Source organism: Nilaparvata lugens, chromosome 11, assembly GCF_014356525.2.
Source record: "Nilaparvata lugens isolate BPH chromosome 11, ASM1435652v1, whole genome shotgun sequence".
Taxonomy (NCBI): Eukaryota; Metazoa; Arthropoda; class Insecta; order Hemiptera; family Delphacidae; genus Nilaparvata; species Nilaparvata lugens.
This window is the reverse complement of record NC_052514.1, coordinates 45590451-45602888: the sequence shown is the minus strand read 5'-3', so window position 1 is coordinate 45602888 and position 12438 is coordinate 45590451. Positions and strand designations below refer to the sequence as shown.

Here is a 12438-nt window from a genome sequence, read left to right as displayed (position 1 = left end):
TTTACAGTATTTTTTCGTAAAGGGACTGCTTTCTCTTGAATTCGTATGACGTCAGTCTACTTCTTTTGTTCATTTGGACAGTTTAAATCCATTTTCTGATTAAGTGAAGTTTTTTTATTCTGTTTTCAGAAAAAATCTGAATTTTTAACATTTCTCAATTTCTGGACGTTGTGTCTCGAATCTACACGAAGCTTGGCATATTCCGTTTTCGAGGTAATTTTAATTACATGTGATGTAATATCCTCTATGAAACTGGGCAATTCCATCTTCATGAATATGCATGGGAGGTCATTTTTCCTTTTATCTCTTTCGTAGAAAACAACTGTCACTAAATCATATAGAATTTATTCGAGTGTTGCTGTTGAATGGAATGATAATTATTGTGATCTAATTCAAGGAAGGACACCAATTGAACTTTTCAGTCATTCAATAATTCATCAATGTTGCATGATTCGTCAACTACTTTGCATAATTTTGGTGAATGTTGGTGGCCCGCTCAATTACTGATCTCATTTCAAAAGAATAATGCATTCATTTCAGACATTCTTTTGATTTACTCTTGTTTGGGATAGGAATCCCACCCAGAATCACAGAAAGAGCAAAATGATTTCTGGTAGATGTCTCTCATGACATTTTACTTTTTTTGTTGATGACAGTCACAAATTCCGTTATAAAGGAAAGGATGCTATTTCTGCTCTTTTAGCTGATTTATTTTGTAAATTTTGTACGCTGATATATGTTTTTAATGTCTCTTATAATATGTTTCAGATCTGAATAATATAGAACCCCTCATCTTACCATTGAATAATTGTGAAAAATGTTATGTCTTTGGATGGAAGTATTAATTTTAAGTTTTTGCAAGATTTCTGTTTGGTTCTGCGCGTATTCAAACCACAAAAATAGATTACCGTATCCAGAGATTTATTTTTCAATTTAAAAAATCTGTTGCTTTGATATACAGATATAGAATATACTGTACCGGTACTACTTTGAATGATATACTAGGTCCATAACAAAGAATATTCCTTCACGGATTACGATGTATATTATACCATCCATAAAATCATATAATACTATTATTATTCTCATATTATTTTTACGTAGTTTTTTTCCAATTAGATCGTACATTTTCTCTGTTCATTAGGTGTACTATAAAACCGGATATATGTTTTACTTTTCCACGTCCCTATAACTCTAAAAAAGGTGGCCTCCTGTTAAAGAAAATCAACAATGGTGAAACGAAGAAATTTAATTGACATGACATTCACAATGATCACTATACAAAAGATTGAATTCTAAAGATGTTGCTCCAAAAATTCAAACTGGAAAGGCTTTGTAGGTTTTGATAGGAATTCTCCTTCTTTGCCGATTTCACCATACCGGTAATTTACATTGAAGTTTCTTATAACCTGGAAATGTAAGATGCTTTTATTCATTATTCATGCAATACAGTACTAAAATACTTTATGGGGATGGAGGTGGGAAACCTTTAATGAACTCTCATTTCAAGTTTTGAGTTCGAATCTTTACTGATCTAATTTATTGAGCATTTAAATTTTCTCCCTATTTGTATTCTTTATGATTGAAATATGATCATTCAAATTATTCATATTCCTAAATGATTGGATATTCTCCCATCCATTTATAATTTTTGATGAACTCTTAAAGAATTACTCATCACACAAATTGAGAAGGGAATTATAAATATAATTCTGATTGTCTTGAATAAGATGGTTCAAATTGAATGCTTCTTAACATAATTAAGCATTAACATAGTGCTAATTAACATAATCGCACTGTCGGCGAGAAGAACTTATCCAGGAGATGTAAGAGATTTTATTAATCCACTGAGGGAGCTTAGGCGTTTATTTTGCCTCAAAATTTTAATAAAATAAATCTGGCAATTAGGTTAATGATATGACAAGATATTGTGATGTTTTGCAGAAAGCCACACTCTTTATAAATAATGACAAAATATAATAATGTTATCTTATATCTTGTTCCATATTACAATTCAATAAGAGAACATTAAATTAAAATACAATAGGATAACATTATAATATTACCTTAGCTGTGCCAATAAGTAGCTGTTTCTGCAACCAATCTCGTCCAAGGAACGGTTCGAATTGTGCCTCTAGTAGAGGTGAGATTGTGTCCTGATACAATTCAGGTGAAGACTCAAGCCATCTCTCTGGTTTGAAAAGTTGAGCATCCTCGAAGTTCTCCTCCCTCAAGCATGCCACTTCATTCGCTGTCATCACCCAAGTCTGTCATTCAAGCAAATCAAAATTCAAATTTATTGCAAATATATTGGACTTCAAAAAAGATTTATAAAAAATTTAAATAGTCCCTTAGAAAGTGTAAACATAAAAAATCATCATCCACCACAAGTGTCGTATAAATTATGTACAACATTGTGAGTGAATTGATTTATGAAATTTCTCCATTATTGAAGTGAATTGAATCCCACAGTTGATTATAAAATTCGATTGATCTTAGGATAGATAAGATTTATGTTATGAATGCCTCTCATGGTTGGTGCATGTACACTCAAGTGAGTACTGAACTCTCATCAGTTTATACTTATAAATAATCAAATAATCTTCAAGTTTGGAGTTTGATAGTGTGACAATAAAGAATATCAGTCATGTCAGTTCATCTAATTATTATCGTGAAATTATATATTAAAAATGTATTTCATTTTGTATTGAATACTATTCTTAGGCATTCAATAAGTAAATGTCACATACAATAAATATCATATCATATTAATATTTGCATTAAAGATTTTTCAAGCAATATACTTGTACGTAATTGCAAAGCGCTAGTACAACGCTAGTACAGCGCTGTACTATACATTTCTGTATAGTACTGTATAGTACAGTGTACATTGTACTGCATACTACAGAATAATGTGTTATACTGTGCTGTATAGTAATCTTAGAGGCTATACCATCAACCATTAACTCATGTATTATATTTTATCTTCATAGGTACATATTTATTGTCACTCATATGAAATTTAAGTTATTCATTTTATCATTTCTCGTAATAGTTTTACTCTCTCAAATCTATTCTATATTAAATGATGTGCATGAATTTACAAAGTACACTTACTCCAGCTGGAATGTAATATTTATGCAGCACTATACTCCTCTGAAGTCTCATGACCGAATATGGAATGGGATGTTTCAGCCTAGAAACAATTGGATCAAAATTATTCCCAAATTTTCAAAAACAAATATGAATTCAATTAATTGTTTATGTATACAATTAATAGATATCAATCGTGATACAAATTCTGATCAGACAAAGGCTAGGATTTTTCTCGATTTTCCTACTCCCGAAAATTGGTACAAAGCGACCCCGGTTTACCGGTAGCCAACCATTATCCAATTATCGTCGAACGAAATTGACTACTCGTCGAACGAATACTGAAAGTATTCGAATAATTTTTCACGAAATAATTTGTTCTATTAGTATCAATTGTATCAGTCTATCAGTCATTATTATTCATTACGCTTTTATATTTTGTTTTGATTTGTTGTTGACCCAGTTGTCTATTATCTATGTGAATTCTCTGTGAACATTGAGAATAGAATTTTGATTCAATTTTAACAAATAGGCTCACCTTAGAGTTTCTTGTACAACGGCGTTCAAATAGGGCAACTCTTGCAAAACCTCTGGATTTAACTTGGATGATTTATCAGGCAGCACCGACATTAGTTCCTTGTGAAGTATTTTCTGTTTTTCCTGATTTCTTGCCATATGGTAGAGAACGAATCCCAGTGATGTTGAAGTCTGTCATCAAAAGATATTATAAATTATTTCATTTTTAAAATGCAAATCATTAAATTTTCAAAATAAACTTGAACGAGTTTATTTATTGTATATACTATTTGTTATTCATAACTGTCTCTCATTTCTCATCATATCAATATATGTCAACAAGCAAAACTTTTTTTAAGCAAGAAACTGTAATATACATACTTAGAGGTATCCTACTGTTACTTACCTGAAATGAGTGATAAATATAAAGTATTAAATACCGTATTAACAGCTATCAGCATTGTCTCCATACAGATCTTCAACAGTTTATCAACGTCAACGTAACCTGATAATATCAGACCACTTATTAGCGAAGAGGCATTCTGTTTGGATTCTAGATTGGATTGCAGCATTTCCAGCCTCTGTTCAAGCTTTGCCTCATGCCTTAACAAAGGTATATGCTTGCAAAGGAATCTGTAACACAAATTTACCATACTCTATTACATTTAACAAAGGAAATTCCAACCGCTAAACAAAATATTTCATCAACTTCATCAAAGGTGCGAAGGAGTATGTAACATAACATCATGCTCTATCAGGTTAATTCATTGCTGAAGATTTGAGATATGGATGCATCACGTTTGTGTATAAGTAAATCACCGAAATAATGAAAAATTGAGGTTCAATTTTCAAGAATCATCCATTAGCATCCTGATAAGTCAATAACTTTACAAAAACATTCAATCAACAACAATCTTCTACAAATTATATCTACAAATGAGTCGAATTATTTAGAAAAGCTACGTTCAATAATAGTCTAATAAATAGAACCTACATGGGAGCATAGATTTATTCCGATTATATTGGGAACAAGGACAATACTGCTCACCTTTCAAGATGTTTTATTGATTGTGTCAGTTTTGTGAAGCTGGATGTTTCATACACTCTCCATAGCTGTATTCCTGACTCACAGTTTCTCAAAGCATCGGTGGCATCGGTTAAGGATTTCAAAATGATATCGGTTTCTTGATGCCCCAAGTAGCTGGTACTTTTCAGAGAGCCAATCTCAGTGGCAAACAATACTTGCATCATGCCTGCAATAAGCCAAATTTGGTCATAATTACTGGTGTCATTGTCAAGTCGTGTGATAATAGGTGTAAACAATACTTGGTAATAGGGAAGAGAAAAGTCCTACATGGAAAATAAGATGAACAGATAAAAATATGACACACATATTCATAAACCTCTGTCGTACCGTATTGAACCGCATCTCAGTATTCTAATTTCAAATATTCAACAACAAAATATACAAACAATACTAGATAATAGAGAAAAGAAAAAGTCCTTCGTGGAAAATAAGATGAACCGATAAAAATATGACATAGATATTCATAAACCTTTGTCGTACCGTATTGAACTGCTCATTTCATTATTTTAATTTCAAATATTCAACATGCTCTGATCTTCATCCTCTGTTCCAAGTGGAGCATATTGTTCGTCTGTACTATGGAAATTAATTGGGTATGTTTTCATTGTAATCTTTATTGTGGCAGAGTTATAGTTGGTACTGGTAGTATATGAATGTAATATGCATAATATAAAATAAATTATGTTCGATATATCATCGATACCATCCTACCGTACGGTAGTATTACTTTCAAAGACATACAGCTTTTTATCATCATGAGGATAGAATTTTTTTATTTATAAATCTTTTAATAAATCCAGACTCAAGTGACTATTTTTCAATGCATGAAAATAAAATCAGGATATGCTCAGAAAGGTTTTAGCATGTTTTATGTTCTGCACTTCTTTGTTAATTAAAGCTTGAATTTTAGTCAAACATCCTTCATTTTGAAAGATGAAATTATTATGTATTTAGGAATGAATCATTGTCATTTGAATAAAGATTTTCAAAGCACGCTGATTGACATCTCTCAACCTTAGCTTCATTATCATTGATAACCTATAAGTTCTCGTTAGTATATTGGGCTAAACTATTCTCGAGCTATAGTGAATTTGGAGTTGATCAATAGAACTTAATCACAAGACTTACATTCGAGAGACCATTTGTTCAGTTCTTTAATGAAGTCTTTAGGGACCTCATTGTGCATATCTCGAGTGAAGGTGATTCTGTAATGAAACAAATTGATTTTACATTCAATTGCAGACTCATATAATTATTTATCAACTACCTACGTTATGAATAAATTCTACAAATTTCCACCTCTTAAAATCGTAGATTGGAGTTTAAAACAAAATATTTCCATAGTTCTAAGAATTGACTGAATGTACAGTTATATTCTCCCTGATTTAGTTTCAAAATATTTAGAGTTCTAATTTGATTTCAGAAATATAATCCACCTATTACCAACCTCCTTAATCCTACTACAGATCTCCAACTTTACCAACATTACTACAAATTTCTCCACGACTAAAAATCATTAATTTGAAATTATTCTGTACCGCTATTATAAAAAATGATACAGTTTTCAAAAAGATAAAATTTTATCTTCTCATTCGAAGATTATATTATATGATATACTATAATAAAACATTTCAATATCTAGTTTATTGAGTCTTCAGATACTACTTCTGAGAACTAATATTAATGATTATAATTTTGTTTATTCACCGTTCACCTCCACTTTCAATTTTTCCAAACTAAATCAGTTCATAATTATAGTGAATTTATGCTTATGCAAATGAAACTTTTGATGTGAGAATAGCATCAATTGGATTTGAATGAATTTTGTATCAATATTATTATTATATAACAAGTTTCACTCTTACCTCTCAACCAATTGATCACTTATTTTTTCCAGAGAATTGTGATATCTACTCGCAGACCAGAATAGATTTTTGAGGTCGAAATGCTCAATAACACATGTCATCTGGTCGTCCACACTACTCATTGCATCCCTATTTTGAGAAGAAGTAGCATCAAAATGAGTAAAATGTAAAAATAATTATACAATACTTTATTAATTTATGAAAAAGAATGAAATTGTTTTATAAAAAGTACGTATAGACCTAATTTTTTTATGATTTAATGCGCATAATAAGTCATGAAAGATAGATAGTAAATATGTAGAGTTGTATATTGATTCGAGTGGCTGAGTTATAAATCAAAAGAGGCTAACTAATTGGGTAGGAGTGGAATTGAAGAATAAATGAATAAATATCATTTCCCAAAACAATGTAGAGTAGTGCAAAGAGATTGCAAAAAATGAATAGTGTATAGTAATATCAAAGAGGATACGAATATTTCTATTTTCTTTGGTAATAACAGAGAGAAAATGCATGTATTTTTAATTATTGCATTTCAAGTATTTTCTCTCTGGTAATATAGACCAATGTAATCAAGGAATCCATAAAGAAAAGAGACTGTGACAACAATACTACAACATTCAGTCTCCTTTTAATGTACCGCTTTCCAATTTCTACCAACTAGAATATTATCACCATTCTACTCTACATGATAATGCCATGTCAAAGCAATCAAAATTATTCTTTTTTAGTGTTTATCTCTTTCCTGTATAGGGCTACTTGTAATATAAATATAAAGAAAATAAAAATCTCAGTACCCTTTTTTTAAAATATTTTATCACAACATGTTTCGGTCATTTATGATCACTTGAAAATGGCATAAATGACCGAAACATGTTGTGATAAAATATTTAAAAAAAAGGGTACTGAGATTTTTATTTTCTTTATATTTTTTAGTGTTATACGAGTCGTAGGATTCTCAAAAACGTACATTCTCATCCTCTTCTTGCCGAGTACATTGTAAACTTCGTTTAAACTATCGAAAGTTGAATTCATAATTTGGCTCATGTCCCTCTGGCGATATACTTCATGGATAAGCTCAGGTTTGTCCACTAGTATAACATTTCCACAAAGCGGTATGTTCAGGCAAACAATATCTCCATGGGTATTAAATAGGCTCTCCAAAGGCTTCATTCTGTTGCTTACAATTTTTTTGTCTCCTGTAAAAAAGATTTATTTATATATTTTTGTTTACATGATATAATTATATGATAACTTTACTTCAATAAAGTAGAATAACTTGAATGAATGTGAGTAGTCCAGCACAAATTTAAGGAAACTTGTTATTTGACAACTCTTCATTAACTTGGTGATTGAAGAAATGTTTTGTAGGATGAAGAACTGATTAAACATTCTTAACATCCATGAATTTCAAATGTAGCAAAAATACATTAATTATGCTTTTTCTATAATATAGTTTTATGATTGACATTATGTAGTCAAAAGAAGATGAATCAATAATTTGTTTATTACTCTTATTAATAGATCATAAATTCTTGGGGCCTGTGAAGACGTTGGATCCATCAAATTTAATGAGTTTTGTTACAAAAAACACTGAACACTAAATTATTACTTAGCATGTATTTATGACCGTCCAGTCGTTTGATGTATAGTTGTATGGTCCAATTTCTCCTATATCTAAGGGCTTCTGAATGTTTATAAAATTTAAACTAAGTTGAAAAGTGATATTTATAGCTACAGTATATGAGAAGCTATGAATTAGTGGAGAGGCCTTTAACTGAGTGCAAGATCTTATTCAACTTATATAGACTCTATAATTTCTAATTTCCTATACATCTGATTGAAAAGAAATTTTATTCAATAATATTTAATGCTTAATGTACAGTAATTAAATACACAACTCGTTCAATTGAATTGTGTTTACCGTAACTAAGGCACAATCGGTTGTAGGACCGCATGAGACTTGAGATGGACAGCGTACCGATTACTGGAAGGGCATTGACAATATTGGAGCAAGCTCTCATTATTTTTGGCCCAGGAATGTCCTCGATTGATTCAGATTGCCTCGACTTCGCTAATTGTTTCATGATGTAACTGCTGTCAAAAGGCATAATTCCCCGCTCGTTCAAATCTTTCTTGATTGCTGTATTATTACTTTGTTGTAATTGTTTGTCAATTCTTTGTGGATTCTGCTGTACTGCCGCAATTTGGCTACCAACTTTAGGAAATTCATCTTGTTTTGTCAAAGCTGTGAGCCTATTTGATTCTGTATGGAGTTGAATTTCTTTTTTCTCAGGTTTTGATTGGAGATCAACTTTTTCATTAGCTGTTCTACTCTTACTGTCACTTGTCAGTATCTTCATCTTTTCTTGTTTATTTAGCTTTTCCATTTTGTCTTTCAGAGTTTCCTTCAATCGATATTTAACTTTAAGTGTAGGTTTAGGCTTCGGTTTAGCTTTGCCTTTTACCAACTTTGCTTTTGAAGCTGATTTTACCTGCCTCATCTTCGAATTGTCCAATTTATTTGAAACGTTTGATTTCGCAGTTATTTTATGATCATCTTTTTTATTAGATGCTTGAAAAATTGTTTTGTTTGAATCTTTTATACTTTCATTCAATAAATCAATTGGTGATTCATGCTTTTCCAATCTGAAAGCCTTCAATTTATTATCAATTTTTGACTTATGTCCAATTGTCTTGTCAACTTGTCGATTGAGACCTTCTTTGGTTGATGTATCAATTGAGATACTGATTGGAATGTCAACAATATTCTCTTTCAATAAATCACTTGATTCTGCCATTTTATGTTTTTCTGCTTTAGAAATATTCAATTTATTTTCAATGTTTGACTTATCTTGACTTTTCTGATCAACTTGTTGATTGGGTGCAATATCTGGACTCTGAGCTGTGTTTTCATTTGAAGTTCTCACTGCATTTACTTTTACTAATAAATCGTTTGATGCTGCTTTGCTATCGCCACTCATTTTTGGTTTATTCGATCTATCAACTATTTGTTTCCCATCGGTCATTTTTTCATTAGTTATTGGGTTTTTGCTACTGGCTGCCTCTTTTGATTCACCTCTTCCACCTTGAGGAGAACTCTCTTTCATTTGGACCTTTTTCTGCGATGACTTGGCAATTGGATCCAGTAATGTATTCAACATATATTTTTTAGTAGTAGGGCGATCCACTTCAAGTGTTCTAGGCTTGTCTTCTTTGACACTGCTATCACTTCCTGTATTTTTGGATTTTTTTATCATATCCATATTAATTTTATCAATAGAATTCGTTGAATTACTTGCAGATGCGACGTTTTTCGCCTCCACATCATCTGCTGTTTTTGGATTCTCCTGAATACTTGGAGATGTTCTCAAATGTTTCTTCTCCAAAGTATTTAAATTTTCACCAGAGGTCGATTCTTTTCCTAGCATCGCCATTCCTTTCATTGCAATTACTTTCTTTTCTGAAATGCTTCGTTCAGCAATGTCAATTTGCTTCTTATAAGCTAGTTTTCCCTCTTGTGAATTGATATCTTTTGTCTCATTCACTGTTCTTACATTTATTTTCTCGTCATTAATTGAACCTTTTTCATCAAGTTTTAATTCTTTCGTGTTATTTTCCTTCGGCTCCACATAATTTTCACTAGATTTATTTGATTCCACTTTAATGTTGAATGTTGAATCAAATTTATTGAACGGCTTGGAGTTTATCTCCTTAGTTGAGTTCAATTTCTCTTTGTCCCCATGCAGGTTCCTAGACCCAAACAATATGTAATCCGATGGGTTTTTATCCAACTTTTTTTGTCTTAAGCTTGAATAGCTTCCCTTTATCTCTTTCTTAATTGAATCCATCATATTAACACTAGCTTCTTTTTCCAACTCGTTTACCTTATTTGTTTGTTTCTCCTCATATTTTTGATCAGCTTTCAGTTTTCCAGTGTTTAGATCAACTTGAGCAGAGCTTTCCGATGCTTTTTCAAGTTTTAAAGGCATCTCATTTTTCCCAACATCTTTCTGATTGGAGGAGTCTGCAATAAAATCTCCAACTTCGCTGATTTTCAGATCATCAGGCCTCTCAACTCCTTTGGAAACACTCTTCTCGCCCTCTAATGAGGTGTCATTCAAAGAACTAGGGAACAGCCTTTTCTGCGATTCCTTTTTGTCCCCTTCGCTCATTTGCTTTTGTATTTCTTTTAACTTTTGGGCTGAAATGTGATAGTAGTTTGCGTTCACACATCTTTTCAATTTTCTAGAATGAGTTGGAGGTATGCACCGTCCAAATTTATAACCGGAGCCAATCATATTGAGAAGCATTGTTATGTTTTTGGAACCTGGAATTAAAAATAGAAATTATTTAGGTAGGCTACTTTTGAATAACATTGATAATCTTTATTTCTACTGCAATAATGTATTTAACTTTATAACACACAATAAATAATTATGATGCTAATTCATGTTTTCATCTATTATTCTATTTGCAATGGATAATGATACAGTCTCTAAAAAAACTGTCTTATGAACTGTATTACTATTCCAGTCTGAATATTTCTCATTTTACAGATATCAAAGTAATTATAATACCGTACGACTCTCTACCATTGATTTTTATCATTCCTCTTTGTTCCATTAGAACTGTTCCTAATCAGCTTATAGTAATAAAACATTGATAGTATAAAAAATCAATAAGAGTTTCTGACAGTGCCTCTACATAAATGTTTAATGCAGTAGCTTGCCTGCTTGGCATAAATTTACTTCAAATTCATTTTTATTGTTGCATTAATTTACAAAATACAATCATAAAAAAGTCAAAATACGGGAACTTATAGATACAGGTATATCAGTATTTAAAGTTATGTGGTAAATTATTTTAGAGCCTGATGGCATGTAGGGCCTACTCAATAAATCCATTAAACGTTTATAAATAATCTTGTTATCTGTTTTTTTACAAGGCTACTTGATAATTTCGTTATGAAGGATTACTGATTAGTATCCTTCTCTCTGTTTCAGCGACCGGATTTGGCTAATCACGCCATTATAGAGTGTAAACATTTTGACTCTTAATAATGGCGTATGTGTATCATTTAACATCAAGCGTATTAAACATCAAACATTAAACGTATTAATAAACCAATATTAAGTGTCAAAATAATGGTGTGATCTCTAAAAAATAAAAGAGTATTAACTGTTCTTTATGGTAAAATGAATATTTGCATTAATCCAAAGTAATGAGCTGGAAGCATTTCCTGTAAAGTGACTAGGATATGAACAAAATTATTCAGAGAAATAATAATTGTCAAGTTTTCCTTTACATAGGATTACAGAAGACACACATATGCTTTAAATGCCCCAACAGGAATAGGTAGTCAGATTTTTCATTTTTGGAAAGTGGTTTACAATATGACCAACTAATAAAATAATTATTATTATACTCATTTTACTAGTAAATAAAAAACTGGATATGAATTATGAATAGGAATTATGTAGGCTAATACGTTTTTTTATCATTCATAGTCTACTCTTGTTACATGGTCCTTAAGGTTTTAAAATGAATCCTATATGTGTCTACTGATGTACTGTATTTTGATAGTGACACATAAATAAGAATATTCCAGTCTATTCATAAACCAAAAATGCAAGATAGCCTACCTGATATAGAGAGGAAATGTAATAAAAAATAGCTAAAGACTCACCCATTTTTAGAAACTAATAATTTTTTCTACTCCGAACTGATCGCTTTTCCTCTCTTAAAAAAATTAATAAAACCTGGTAATTTTGCGGTCTGTACAAAAATACATAATCAAACCATTCCGAACAGCCTCTCAAATACAGAATGGGAACCTTTGATTTTTGTTGGGAGAAGATAAAGAAATTTAAAAGTAAT

General features: G+C 31.1%; 1 protein-coding gene across 2 annotated transcripts; it reads right to left on the bottom strand.

The window, feature by feature from the left end:
• Positions 1-1229: 1229 nt before the first annotated feature.
• On the bottom strand, positions 1230-12419 carry LOC111062391. 2 transcript variants are annotated; one of them, XM_039438546.1, is made up of 11 exons: positions 12248-12419; positions 8540-10888; positions 7529-7757; positions 6562-6690; positions 5825-5901; positions 4658-4862; positions 4050-4242; positions 3632-3801; positions 3118-3196; positions 2067-2267; positions 1230-1409 (listed from the first exon to the last, which is right to left on the bottom strand). In XM_039438546.1, the coding sequence occupies exons 1-11, from the start codon at positions 12249-12251 to the stop codon at positions 1296-1298; spliced, it is 3750 nt and encodes a 1249-aa protein (XP_039294480.1). In that variant the 5' UTR covers positions 12252-12419; the 3' UTR covers positions 1230-1295. The 2 variants fall into 2 exon arrangements, with proteins under 2 accessions (XP_039294480.1, XP_039294479.1); XM_039438545.1 differs by having other exon boundaries at positions 1235-1409; positions 8483-10888.
• Between the last annotated feature and the right edge of the window lie 19 nt (positions 12420-12438).

What these genes read in the sequence shown, in the direction of transcription:
- LOC111062391 (XM_039438545.1), bottom strand. An exon ending in AGTGATCAATTGGTTGAGAG is followed by an intron (nt 5,902 to 6,561) that starts GTAAGAGTGAAA and finishes GTTTCATTACAG; the next exon opens with AATCACCTTCACTCGAGATA. An exon ending in TCAATAAAACATCTTGAAAG is followed by an intron (nt 4,243 to 4,657) that starts GTGAGCAGTATT and finishes TTTGTGTTACAG; the next exon opens with ATTCCTTTGCAAGCATATAC.